Raw genomic sequence first — 13,847 nt, 5'->3', positions numbered from 1 at the left:
GGAGGAAAACAAAGTAATAAAGCCAATTCATAGATGGGGATTATTAGGAGGCCATGAATGGTAAGGGCCAATGGGAAATTTGGCCAGGACGCCGGTGTTACACCCCTTCTCTTTTTCGAGAAACACCCTGGGATTTTTAATGACCACAGAGAGTCAGGACCTTGGTTTTACGTCTCATCCAAAAGACGGTGCCTTTTAACAGGACAGTGTTTCCATTAGGACCCACCTAGACCACAGGGTGGGTGTCCCCTACTGGCCCCACAAACAGCTCTTCCAGCAGCAATGTTAGTTTTTCCCAGGAGGTCTCCCATCCAGGTACTGATCAGGCTTGTGAGTTGCAGTGATATGGCAGCTTGTGTCTATGTGTCTAGCTAGAAAATGTGGCTGATCTGTCTTTCGCTAGTTACATGTGTCTGACAGACTCAAAACCAAATGAACTACAAGTGCATTATTACAGTGACTAGACCTGGCATACCTCTTTTTTTTAGATGACTTATCCTGCTCTTCTTTTCTGCACTTCCTTTTCTCAGCATCCGATAGGTACGCCCTTTTGGAGAAGGATGTGCATTTACCAGTTGCCACTACATGATTTTAATTTGAAACTATTACATCATAGTTTGTAACACAAATAAAAGGGCACTTGTAATGATTCATTACATGTTAGTTGTTATGAAAGGTTAATAAAAGTAATCAAATATGTTGTGTTACACATTGATGGGGCCCCCTGGTGGCCTAGGGGTCCTATGCAGTTACCTACTTCTCCTAAGCCAAGGGCTGGCCCCCAACAGGATGTGTAGTGTATTGCCTGGCAAGGTAGCACCATACCCTACCAAGCCTGGCCCGCCAGTACGCGTCAGGAAGCCTTATACTGCCCCCTCACATTCCTTAGTCTGCTGTGTGGACAATCCCCTTCCTAACTACTATGCTGCTCAAATGTCCAGCACTTAAAATGTCCCTCAGTACAGCCTAACCTACATTTTTTCAAGCATCTTTCAATATGTGAGTCCCACAAGCCTGTAAGCCAGCCGAATCCAATACCTCTGAGCCCTCCCCCCTTTCCCTTTTCTCTCCCTTTTCACCCTGGCCGTTCTTTTACAGTGCTCAGTTAGCTCAAGGGAGTAGCCAGTTTCCCTCAGATCCTATCCTGCACCCTCCTCTCCCTCATGTGGAATCTCTTGTCCCTCTGGATGCCAAGTATTCAGTTAGCCCAGGTATGTTTTATTTTCATTATCTTTTTCTCCCAGCGTTATATTGACCAAATCCTGGGACCTCACCTGCTGCAGGCTCATCCTGATGTGACAACTCGTCCTGATACACCAGGACAATACAGAGTAACAACAACCTGAGACCCACTGAACTTAATGGGATGAGATGGGATGACGGCTGGAAGCAGGGAATAGACACATGCTTGCCCAAGCTGTAGGTAAAAATGGAACAAAATGCCTCAAGGCAGAATCTGTAAAATGCTTGAAAACATGTATAACAAATAACACAGTTTTGCTTCGAACTGTGGCCACACATGCTACTAGGTTGTGAATTTCACAGTTTATGAGAAGTTAATCAGTATAAGGAATGAAGGAATGAAGTGATCTTACAATAATTTGCCTGATGATTTCTGTGAATTTGTTCCAGGTATAAGCCTTAGGTTTCCTTCGATGTTCGGTAGCTGCATGACGTGACTCACACCTCATTAAAATAAATAAAAACACTGTAAAAGAGAATGTGAAGTTCGCTCCAGGAATTATAGAGTTAAGCCAGCTCAGGTGGCGATTGATGCTGTAGCACGTCACAATGTGACGTCACGGGAGGCGGTGGTATCCCTAAAACCCAGAGTTTACAGCTGCTGCGATGAGTCTTTGCAGGAGCTGAGCAGTAGCAGTGGTAAAGGAGGGATACGTTGAGCATGCCTTAAACCCCACGCTGGATTTTCAATATTTTTTTTTAAAAAATAAAATAATTGCATTACGTTATGATAAATCTTCAGAATAGTAATAAATTGAAGGACCTTAACAGTGGATTATATAAAAGAAATCCAACAAGCGTAGCAAATACAATTTACACTGCCAGAGCTACTTAGTTGTCGAAGGGGAAGAGGAAATAGTGGAGTAACAAGTTGGAAAGAAAGTGGCTACAGTTAAGCGTGTTCATAAGAATGTGCTGATAGTTTACTGAAGACGAGTGTGGTTGTTGTAAATGGGAAGCATAAATGAAGCTCTTTCCAACTTGTGATTACTTTTGATTTTGCAACTTTAATATACGAAATGGAAAAAACATCTGGGAACAGATTCATCAAAATGAGGATTCATTGCTGAAGGAGACTTTGTACTTTTTTTTGTCTGCGTTATGTTGCAGTTTTTGAGTACCATAAAGTCGGGCTGCGCAGTGTAAAAGTTATATCAATGTCAACCACACTAAACAGGAATAGTTTAGTCGGGCTTATTAGTCATCAGCAGTCTTCAGCGGTTTACATGGACATTTAAAGTAATTAGGATTTCACTTGTGAGACGAGGAGCAGTTTTCGTACTTGATGGTTGTCAGAAGTAAATGCAGTTCAGTTTCTGACTGTTCAAAAACGCTTCTCGAAGCTACCTGGTCCGATGGAAGGTATGATTCGATAGGCGGCGCAGACGCACACCTTTGTGTTCACTTCCTTGGGTACAAAAACAAAATAAATACAGGAAGGAAGGCAAATGCTTGCTGAGTTAACCAACTCAATTTGCTGAATCATACAAACTAGCCCATCGACTTGAAAGTTAGTTTGGCTGTGGCGACGGTTCCTGGAAAATAATGTTGCACTTTACCGTCTTTTTCAAATTTATTTAAATAAGTACCAAATGCGAAATTATATGAGCGCAAAAACGGAGAGTTTTTGGTATTGCTGTACTGATATTTTTAAAATAGGATACTTTTTTCCCCTAACCGGAAACCCCTCGACACACTTTCACTTTAGACAGCTCAAGATATTTCACGCTGTGCATGTGACTATAAAGTTTGTTTTTTTTTCTGTGGATTTGACTTTGTAAAACTGCCGTTGCTTCATTTCCCTGCTGTGGTGGAGAAGAGCGAAGGATGAAGCTGAGCAGACAATTTACTGTGTTTGGCAGTGCCATATTCTGCGTGGTGGTGTTCTCCTTGTACCTAATGCTGGATCACCTACAATTAGACCATACCAAAAATCCGAGGAATGGAGCGGGCATGTTTCAAAAAGTAAGTAGTTATGTATTTATGTCAGGAGTCGTGTGTAGTAGGAATGTACAATGCACCTAAAAATACAACGTAGCCACTTGTGCTGGATACTAGCTGTATTTACTACACATTACTCACGCACTTTGTTGTGAATGCCTTTTGATTTGCATTTATATGATAGTGTTTCCTAATCTACAATAACTCAGAAAAAGGGATTTCTTAAATTTGTACTCTCCAGGTGTGTGGTAACAGCAATGAAAGATGTGAGCCTACGGCCATTTGTCGAATCTGTTGAAACTTGATACAGTATTCAACGAGAACAAACAGCGCTTTATTTTCTACAAGTGACAAATGTCAGACTGCAAAATGTATGAAAGTTATCGGACCGTGTAAAAATTATTATTGAAATACGTAGCTCTAGATAATGACTAGGTCTAAAGCGAGTTTCTAACCTGGACTTTGCACTTATCATTGCACTTAACCGATTCTCAGTTAACAATTTGTCAGTAGGATCAAGCGTACAAAAGCTGCAATTCCAACGCACTCACTGCTAAACATAGCGGAATTCCTGAATTGCATTTCTATGTATATATTCCATATGTAGAATAAGTTCTATGTTTAGCATTATTAAGACTGCCATACTGTTACTATATTTTGGTGAAATGCAAATATAGACTGATTTCGACAAGAATTTAAGAGCATTTTATGTGTAGCCATGTTCTATAAATTTAGTTTATCTCGGTGTTTGAACCCGGCAGCAGTTTTTTCTTCTTTTAAACAGTTACTGCTACAGAAACACTTGGGCCACAGGTTTGTTTTACAAGAAAAAAACCGACAAATTACATCAGCGTGACAAGTCACTGAACAGTAATTTATAGCATCGGTCTAATGATATTGATTTCTCGGAGGGTAGAACGTTTCACAGAGGTTTGAGGAGTTTCACCGGAAGCAGCAGAGGGCACGTTGATTGCATTACATTTATCTGTCTGTTATTAAACAAGGGAGAAGGAAATGGAAAGCCATATCTTAAAAGATACTTAGTTACAAGCAATCCATCAAAAAACATTTTCCCGAAAATTGAGAATAGATTGAATTAAGCTATTCATACATTTTTTTTACCACGTTTGACAAATTTTAAATCGTTCTTAATTGATAATGGTTATCAGGGAACATGAAAAATTCTCCGTCCCTATGGAAAATGTGAACGTTCTATTGCATTACCATACACTAAGCCTGCTTGTAAATGCAGTGACTTCATGTGGGTTTTGCGATTCTGATGGGTTCTTCATTTTCTTTGTTCCAGTGTTATGTGAGGAACTTTGAGATATTTGATTTTGGAACATGCTGTTTCAAGTAGCCTAAAGATTTGTACTTGGAGTAACATACTGTAGAGTCCTTGTCTATGAAGTAGTGTAGTTTTAGCAATGTTCTCTTTGTGAGATCTCGTGATAGTGTGTCTGTATATTGACTTGTGACAGGTTAGATTAAAGAAGGCCTGACCACCATATTATTTAAACGTAGGGGTCTGTACCGTCATTGGTATGCTATACGATCATATAATAAAAAATCAAGCATGGTCCCATTGATCTTGATATCTTTTCAAGAGGCAGTATGTGGGTTCTAAGAGTAACAATATGTTTATAGGAGTTGCTAGCTCATATTTTGATTAATTTGTCCTCATCAATGAGGCTGGTCCAGAACTTCCTTTGAGACAAAGCATTCAATAAGATGACCAGAGCATATAAGCTTCACCATTGTTGAGTATTCCTGAGACGGTCTTGGATGGTGTTATCCTGGAGAAAAAAAACACCAACTTGTAAACATTCCAAAGCTTAAGATTTTAAGGAGAAGCTTTCTGCAAGAATGTAGTTTCTTGATAACATACTTTGTTGCTCACGTTCTGTCATTTAGGGTGACCACTCCACCAAGGTATTCCATTCCTTTTGGTATGCTGGAAAGTAACATTACTATTGTGTCCATTATAATCAGGCTCTTTTATGTTTTACACACTTGATGAGTTTTGAGTGTCATTGACAATTTATTTAATTTTACTTTTAATTAAAGACATATACAACAGCATGCGTCCTTATATGACTCTTTGTATAATGTCTGTATAATGATAGACCAAGTAAAACATTTCAAAAGAAGGCAAATGAAAACTAGCAGAAGCACTCTTGTGCAGTAGGAAGCTCTCGAGGTTGTGAGGTACAGCAATTCAGACAGAAAACACTACTTATCAATCTCCAGAGTCTGCCAACTACACTGTTTTACCCATTGCCCCCAGGCATTTACTGTTGCAGTAGGAGCAAGAAACCTTAACTGCTTTGTAAACCTGACTGTGTACAATCTTACTATTCACAAGAGTGCAGCTTGGAGAGGGGGGATAAAGCGAGTAAAATTGAGCTGAAGCTTGAAGGTTCCCAGGGAGATTGTTTATTTCACTGATTCCCTTTTAAAATTAAAACTGCTGTGTTCACCCACATACAGTACAGTTCATCACTTGGTGTAGTACAGATGTCATAAAATGAAGTCCTTTAATCTAATTGGACAGCTTATAACTGGTGATTTGTAAAAATGAACATTAAAACTCATATATCCAGCATATTTTTATCAGCAGCGTAACATTGTGCTTTTTCACAGTCTTGTAAGTCTCCAGATCTAACATTCTGAATTTGTTTTGAATGGGTCTTTGTAAACACACCCTGAATAGATAGGACTATGATTAAACATTCAAAGGATGTGCTTGATCAGTAGTTTCCAATGCTTTGGGCATTGTACAACTTGGATTTCACAACTTCCTGGATAAAAAGCAGTGTATTCAGTTAAGCGAGATGTTAGCTAAAGGAAGTTCCCCTGGATTCTGCTATAAAATTGTGCCCAGTGCTTTGACAGTACATGCAGATAAATAATATTGAAGTATTGCAGTTCATTTGTTAGCTGACAGCTGCTAGATTAGTCAAGTTAAATCTTCAAGCCAATTTTCATTTATAATAAAGTACTATTTTAAGACTGCATTGTTTGGGCATGTTGGTTAACAGACTGCACATGTGATGACACTGAACAATTTAAAAAGGCAAAACATCGAATTGTTTAGAAGTATCAATTACTTTGCTTTTTTACAATTTGATGATTTACAAATAAATATAAAGTACATATAAATGTACTTTAGTTGAAGTGTAAACCGATCAAGATTGCAGTATCTATAGGCTTTTATTTTACTGTTGAAATTACACTAATTTATAAGCCATTTTTTCCATTGTGTGCTTTGGGCTTTATTCATGTATACATTTGTCATGGTAGATGTACTCAATTTTATGTTTCTGTACGTTGAACAATATATTTAGCTTCTCATACAGGAAATTAAGTGCATTTTCAGGGACGTATGTACTACTATAAGGAATGACCTGCAGGATTCCAACTCTCCAGGTCATGGCTTTGGAATTAAACAATAGTAAACGATAAAGATACAATACACGACAACATGAGTTTGCTACAGTCAACTTCTACTAATCAAAAAAGAAAATTAACCATCCAAAGTGGATTGATTTACTTGCAGACCACTTCATATGCTTATTGGTATGAGAGCCAAACTATTGTGCTTTCATTAGTAACATTAGATGTATACTAATGCATTGTATATGGCTCCCCATGAGCTTGATTCAATATATAGAAAAGGAAGAAAGAGAATGCTGCTGTCAGATAAGAGAGATAATTAGGTTTGATATCTCAAAGTTCAACAGGGAAGGAGAGGTCTTAAATGTGATTCAGAAGCTGTTGGGTAGACCTTAAGGAGTTGTGTGTTCATGCTGTCTGTAACTGGTTGGAAGTCTAACTGCTGCATTTTGTACCAGCTGGGGCTTTCTAATGGAATTTGAGAAGATACTAATAAATGCAGTATCGTGGTTACAAGGTAGGAAGAACTAAAGGCGTGAAAGAGAATCTCAGCATGTGTCGAAGATCTAGTTGACAGTTTCAATTCCATGCTGTATGACACAGCTCTGCAGGCCCAGTGAAGATATCAGTCTCATAAGCCTTTCCATTAACACATCCTAAAAACTGCTTTTTTCTGTTTTTCTGTTAAAAAGAGCTTTTCTGGCTGCTGAAAGCATCTTCTCTTGTAATTCTGCCTAAAGTAAACAGCAGTTGTGTCTTAGGGTGGTAACTCCTCAAGCACAATTTTTGGTGCTTCTGTCTCTTTGTCGCATCCAGCTTTTTGTACAGTTATGGGGTGGCAGTGTAATTTCCTTCCATTCTGGCAGGCAGTGCTATTATAAACTTTTCTTATTCCTCATGTATCCATCTTGTCATACTCTGACCATCCTCTATGTTTATTATAGTTAAGTAATTTTTTAATGGATACCTTCTTGGCGAACCTTATAGACTCATTTGGATGCAGTAATGTATTGTAAAAATATTCTTAACTTGTGTACATTCAATCAAGCTAATAGAGCTATGCAATAAATAACTTCTGTGTTGAGAATAATTACTTCATATTGAAGGGTGTTTAGGTACATTGTTAAGGTTTTGCCTGTGGCTCCATTTAATCATTTATGAATGAGCTTTACATTTAATTTACATATTCCTGCAAATCAAAACTATGGGTCTTCCATGGTGCCCATCTATCCATCCATTTTCTAACCGATTCTTCCAAATCAGGGTCGTGGGGGTGCCTGCAAGCTACAGGTGCAAGGCTGGGTACACTCCAGACAGGAAGCCAGTCCATCGCAGGGCAGACACAGTTATGGACACTCTGGGGTCAGTTTTCCTAAATTAAATTAAACGGGAACTGCAATTCCATTTTTATATTTCGGGGTTAGAAAGAATCGGCATTGAAAAGTGTATTTTAAACCACAGTAAAAGTAAAATACACAGTCACCTGTAAAACCTCCAATTTACATCACAATAGGTGAAATTTTCAGGCATGTGCAGCACCATATTCTGCGATTCAGAATGAGTCAACAAAACGTCTGGTGAGGTGAAGCGACTCTATTACGTTGTTAACAAGCAGGCTTGTGAATACATCTCTTTTAATCCAACAGAAATATTGCTCCCAACTTCAAGATGGTTTAGCTGATAAATGGAACTTACTTGTTAGCTCAAGTTGGATCATTTCTGAGGTGAAACGTCTGCTGCACAACCTGTACTTATTTGCTTGTGCATCACATTACATTAGTCATTACAGTGCCTAGCGAGCAGGAAGTGTCGCATCACGTCACAATTCATGGGAGCTCTCACTCTCGCTCGTGGTGAGATCAGGAGTTTGCAACAACCTGTTAACTATACAGAACTTCCACAAAGTTCACAATTTTATGCTTAATTTGAAATTTCTAAAACTTTTCTATGCCGTCAATGAATTTTTTTTGCTACCGAGATTTAATAATAATAATAATATCGGGTCTGCAGTTTGCCTTTAACCTACCAGTATGTTTGGCTGTTGGAGGAAACATACAAACTCCACACAGATAGCACCCCAGGTCTGGGACTGAACCCAGGGCCCCAGCATACGGAGGCTAACCACTGCACCACTGTGCCACCCTTTGCAAGGAGCCTAAAGGTTAGCAAAAGTAGTCGATGCCTTGTGAGGAATTGGTCTTTTGTTCTCTCTGTCATTCCATGTGGTTATTTGGGTCTAGCTTAATTGTCACTTTTTAGATTTGCTTGAATCAAGTGGTGGTCGATGGGTGGACTATATGCTTAAGTGAAAATAATATGGTTCTGTATGTCAGTAGCATGTATGCAACGTAATAGTCAGACTATATTTCAGTGCATTCTGTCCACACAGTCAAGACATCAGTTCTAGAAATACACAACATCGTAAAATTTTGTCATCACATCATGTGTTGTAGGCCACATAGTCTGATACAGATTTTTGATGTCTTACTTATTACAAACACTAAAAAGAAATTTATTGAAAAGTCAATTTCTCAAATTATAGCACTTGAAAAGACCCAGATCCTTTCCCAGTGCTCCTCCAGTATGTCTACCACTACCATTTTTGTGAGGGTAAGAATCTGAAAGTGATGCAACAAAGACATCAAATTCTGTAGGAGGTTTTATAAAGCCAGGTTCTGACAAGGTTTTTCTTAGCCTTTCAAAATAAAAAAAATAAAAAAAATTCAAAAACAAATATGAAAAGAAGAATAATATATCCATGTCTATAACAACAACAACAATAATAATGGGTCTGCAGTTTCCCTTTAACCTACCCTTATTATTATTGTTATTATCATCGAGCTACAGACAATAACACTGTTAAACTGGAAGTGGAAAAGAAATGTGGCCGCTCTGCACTTCTGCTGGTCTCTTTTTCTATTTGGTACAAAAACAGCAGATGTATCCTGACAGAAGGCCCAAGACAGCCCGGGCCCCGCCTACGTCAGTGCTGAGCTCTGAGAGGGAAGCTGCACATGTTTGTTTTTAACAGGGTACAAGAGGACCCCTTTGACCCGGATGTAAGCTAATAAAAAACAATGGTTATTTATGGGTTTAAGCTGTGTATAGTACATAAGTCATAAGTTAGCTTGCAAGGTTGTGTTTGAGCTGTTGGTTACTCATTTTTAAACTAATTAGAGAATTTTCAAAGCCTTTTTGCTCCAGAACAATAGTTGCTCATTATTTTGGAAAATAGCTACTTATATAGCAACAGACAATGTGGATGCAGAAAGAAAATAAACTTAAAATTTAAATGATTTAGTTCAACTTTATTTAGAATAGAAAAAGTAATTCAAATTTCAGAAAGTGATTAAATAAATATGCATGTAGCACATGAGTACTTATATATTTGGCTTATTTACAGTTTTACATGGTTCATATTGAATAGTTTTATCCTTTTACTTAGACTGTATGTAGAAGGAAAAGGCTTCTGTTTAATTTTAATTTCAAATCCTCCCCTTGTGTACTATCAATATTTTCTATGAGGTTATTGTTGTGGTAATCCTGGAGGCCTTTGTTATTTTTTTTTAAATCACGTGTTGTAGTAACTAATTCTTTGCTTTTGTCTTTTATGAGTATTGTGGAAGTAAAGAAGTTCTGAGTAACAAAGGAACTAAGGACTGAATGTCAGATCTTTACTCAGTGAAAGACAGCACTGGCTGCTGTACGATTGCTGTAAATGCAAATTCTGCTTCTACTGGTGAGATAGGCAGGTGTGTCTTTGGACAATTTATTTTGGTAAGAAACTGGTAATAATCTAGTTGTATATTCATGCTTGCACCTAAAAAAGGACATTTTAAAAGGTGTGTAATGCTGCAAGGAGGAGAAGAAATCTTCAGGATCTTAACTATTTTTAATTGTGCTGTATGTCATATTTCAGTTTCTGGCAGTGTAGCCATGCTATATGTACTTGTTACTTTTTAAACTTTCTCCCCCATATGAAGCTGTGTAGTTAGTTTCATGTGCATGAAAAGAAGGAAAAATTTGTTAATTTTATATGAATTACATCCAGAAAATGCTGAATCTGATGGCAAACGGTGACAGCTCAGTGTTCCCGGAGAGCATTGGGAATGGATGATGGATGTACATTGTAGAGCGCACATGTTTGTCAATCTTGTTTTTTAATTTTAGCTATTCATAATATTAGATTGTCTGTCTTTTTGAAGTAATTTATTACTCTGAGTTACTCTCTAATATCCAGATTTTGCTAGGAAAGTTTATATTGTTTTAAGTTATTCTTAAAAGTGATTGTTATTGAAAGTGGCAATGATTTCCCTGGATTGGCTATGGAATATGTTCAAATCAAAACCTATTGCAGGATGTCGAAGAAGTTGCTTCAGCTTTTGATTGTACTGAGTCATTCTGATACACTACAATACACACATATTTTGGCATGCCATCCAGTGTCCGCTAGGTAAGCCAGTAAGGTAATAACCAAGTCCTGTATAAAGTAAGCTGAGTGAAAATATTTCTGGAAAATCTCAAAGCAAGATATATAGGCCTGCTACTGAATATTATTTAAAATTGCCCAGTGAATGATGTGTGCTGCCATAAGACTGAATTAGTTACCCAATGTATTATTTTTTTAGCTGCAGCTCTATCTTTGGTGATTTTCTTGTGTATGAGTATTTTCTTCTCTAATTCTTCCAAGAAAAACATAGTAACTCCCTTAAGAGAACAGTATTAACCTTTGACAGTGTTTTTTTATATTGCAGAATACACATTTAAAATAGTCATGTTTTCATTTTTCAGGTGAATGTTTTCCCATTAGTGTATTCATCACCTTGTTCTAAACAAATAGTTCAGAGCTCCCTATAGAGCAGTCGGTTTGTGAGAGCATGGCAAGTATAATGAACGACGATAACTTATGAAGGAAGAAAACCACATAATTTGTCCATCCTTTTTTATGAATAGTGACAAGAACAGTTACATAATGGTATATTGAATGTGTTTCCAATTTGTGGATTTGTAAGACAAGTACATGTTACTCTAGACCAAAGCCTTTTTGATGGCACACGCTCGGACTGATGAAATCATTTAGCGGACCACTAATCGCCCATGGCTGTTGGATTTATATAAGCTTACAGTATATATCATGAAAATGCTTACATTTCTAAAATAAATCCAATAATTGATCATCTATTTAATAATTTATTACACTTACTTATAAATTGGTTGCACACAGCACATTAATTAATCACTGTAGATTTACCAGTAGGAAAAAATATATCTTACCTAATTAGAAGGCTGATATTTTGAAGAGGATGGTATAGTGGCATATTGCTTGTTCTTGTTACTGGGGCCCTGGGTTCTATCTGTTGGATTTTGTATGTTTCCCCATGTTTGTTTGGGTTTCCACTGGGTTTTCCGGTCTGTTTCCACAATCCAAAGACAAACTGGAAGTTTAATTGGCTTCGGGGTAAACGCCCTACTGTGAGTGTGTACATGTTTAAGTCTTTGTACCTAGTGATGGACAGGTATCCTGTCCAGGGTATCCTGTCTTGTGCTCTTTGCTTGCTGGGATAGACTCTGATTTCTCTGTGACTCTGTATTGGATAAAGTGGTTAGAAAATGGATGGATCGATGTTTTGAAGATGTCAAACAGTGTGAGGTTTATTCTAATATTTGGTATTCAATGCAATAATTTTCGTAAGCTTCACAAAGGTAAGTTATGTGCAAAAAGGCATCCGACAACTTGACTGCTTTTTCAGATAGTGCTGGGTAGTCTGAAGCAACTTTAAATCAAAACACATTGAGGTGTTCTCAAGAACAATCCAGCTATAAAGCACCATCACAGGACAGGTCCACGAGACAGTCTTGCTCATGTGAAGTCAGGTTTGTGTGCTCATGATGCTTGCAAATAGCTTTTGTATCTAGTTGGATTTTGTGTTGAAAACACACACATGCTCTACACATACTCAACAACTTTGAAGGTGCTTTCAGATTATATGATTCTCTGCGTTGAAACTACATTTCTGCTCTGACCCCCCAAAAAAAATTCCCAAGAGAGTGGCAATTTGACTTCTAAAGGCATTTTGCCCCCATCGCTATTTTTTATCACAGCTTTTATTTCCTGCATATCCTGCAAGAATGTCACTAATTTTCCCTGAATATACAGTACATATTGAGGTCACTGAAGTGATTGAAAATATTAACCATTTATAACAATTTGTTTTAACTTTTAAACTTTTTATTAATTTAAAATTCTCTCATTATCACACAGCTTAAATATTTGAGTGACTACCTTTCCTTGGGACAGTAAGTGGATATCAGTGTGTAGAAAACGTTTAAGGTGAACTTTCCTTAAGATGAATTTGCCACCTTAGAGCTGCAGATATTCACAGATTCAGTGGAGGTATTCATATTATAAAACCACGACAATGGTCTTGGACAAATTTATTTTGCTACTTATGGGTGCTGCAGTGTATGGATGTTGCTAGTGAAGCTATTGCTCTTACCATAACGTTGCACACCAATCAATGTTATTTTCATTAAGATCAAAAACAGCTCCCGAAGCTCTCTCCATTGTATTCATTCCTTAAATATGAAATAAACTTTAAGAAGTTTGTAGTGTCAGTGTATTCATCCAGTTGAATTTTATAAATTGAAGTGTATAAAACTTGAGTGGCTTGTTTTCTCATTGTTAATCTGATCAGGTATGCTTCTTGACTATGTATTGATCTGTGATCAGGCAGTGAAATCATGTTAATTTGCAAAACAACCACTGGCAATATCAGCACCACCCTGATTGTGAGTGGCTTCCAGTCTTTGCCATTAGCCTTGGTATGATGCCTCCACCATGTCAGCATTATCACAGCCTTCATATGTTTTCCATAATTTTCTTAATACTGTGGAATTATTTGAGCTTGTTTTAAAAACTTAAATTGGCTGGGACATGTATTACCTGTGCTTAGTCTCAGGATAATGGTGTAGGCTTTAAGCTTTTATTCAGCAGAACCTAGCACACAACATACAGTATGCTGGTGATGGTTCATTCACAGTTTCAGTTTAAGAAAATTACAGTTTCAGTTATTCACTGCAGTAGTTTCTCTACACTCTTCACATAATTTCATTGTGCTTTGTTTCATTTGCTCATTCCTCATTGTCATTTTGATCATCTGTCTGTTCTCTTAAGCCAGATAAAATCCACTGATCCATTTAGGGATTCTTATACCAGTAGAGAATGGATTTTGATGTTTACTTAGATTGGCCTCCAGCATTGTCGCAAA

At 37.5% G+C, this 13,847-nt stretch overlaps 1 protein-coding gene across 2 annotated transcripts in view; it reads left to right on the top strand.

Moving 5' to 3' along the window:
* The first annotated feature begins 1,856 nt into the window (after nt 1–1,856).
* Nucleotides 1,857–13,847, top strand: part of man2a1 (mannosidase, alpha, class 2A, member 1) — a 248,185-nt gene continuing 236,194 nt past the window's right edge. For both annotated transcript variants that reach the window (XM_088911950.1, XM_088911951.1), the window contains exon 1: nt 1,857–3,207. In XM_088911950.1, coding sequence (XP_088768076.1) covers nt 3,070–3,207 — 138 coding nt within the window. In that variant the 5' untranslated portion in view covers nt 1,857–3,069. The remainder of the gene's footprint in view (nt 3,208–13,847) is intronic.

This window comes from Atractosteus spatula, chromosome 3 (assembly GCF_055471065.1).
Source record: "Atractosteus spatula isolate fAtrSpa1 chromosome 3, fAtrSpa1.hap1, whole genome shotgun sequence".
NCBI classification, from domain to species: domain Eukaryota; kingdom Metazoa; phylum Chordata; class Actinopteri; order Semionotiformes; family Lepisosteidae; genus Atractosteus; species Atractosteus spatula.
Note: the sequence above shows the minus strand (reverse complement) of the source record. Positions and strands in the feature narration are given on the sequence as shown.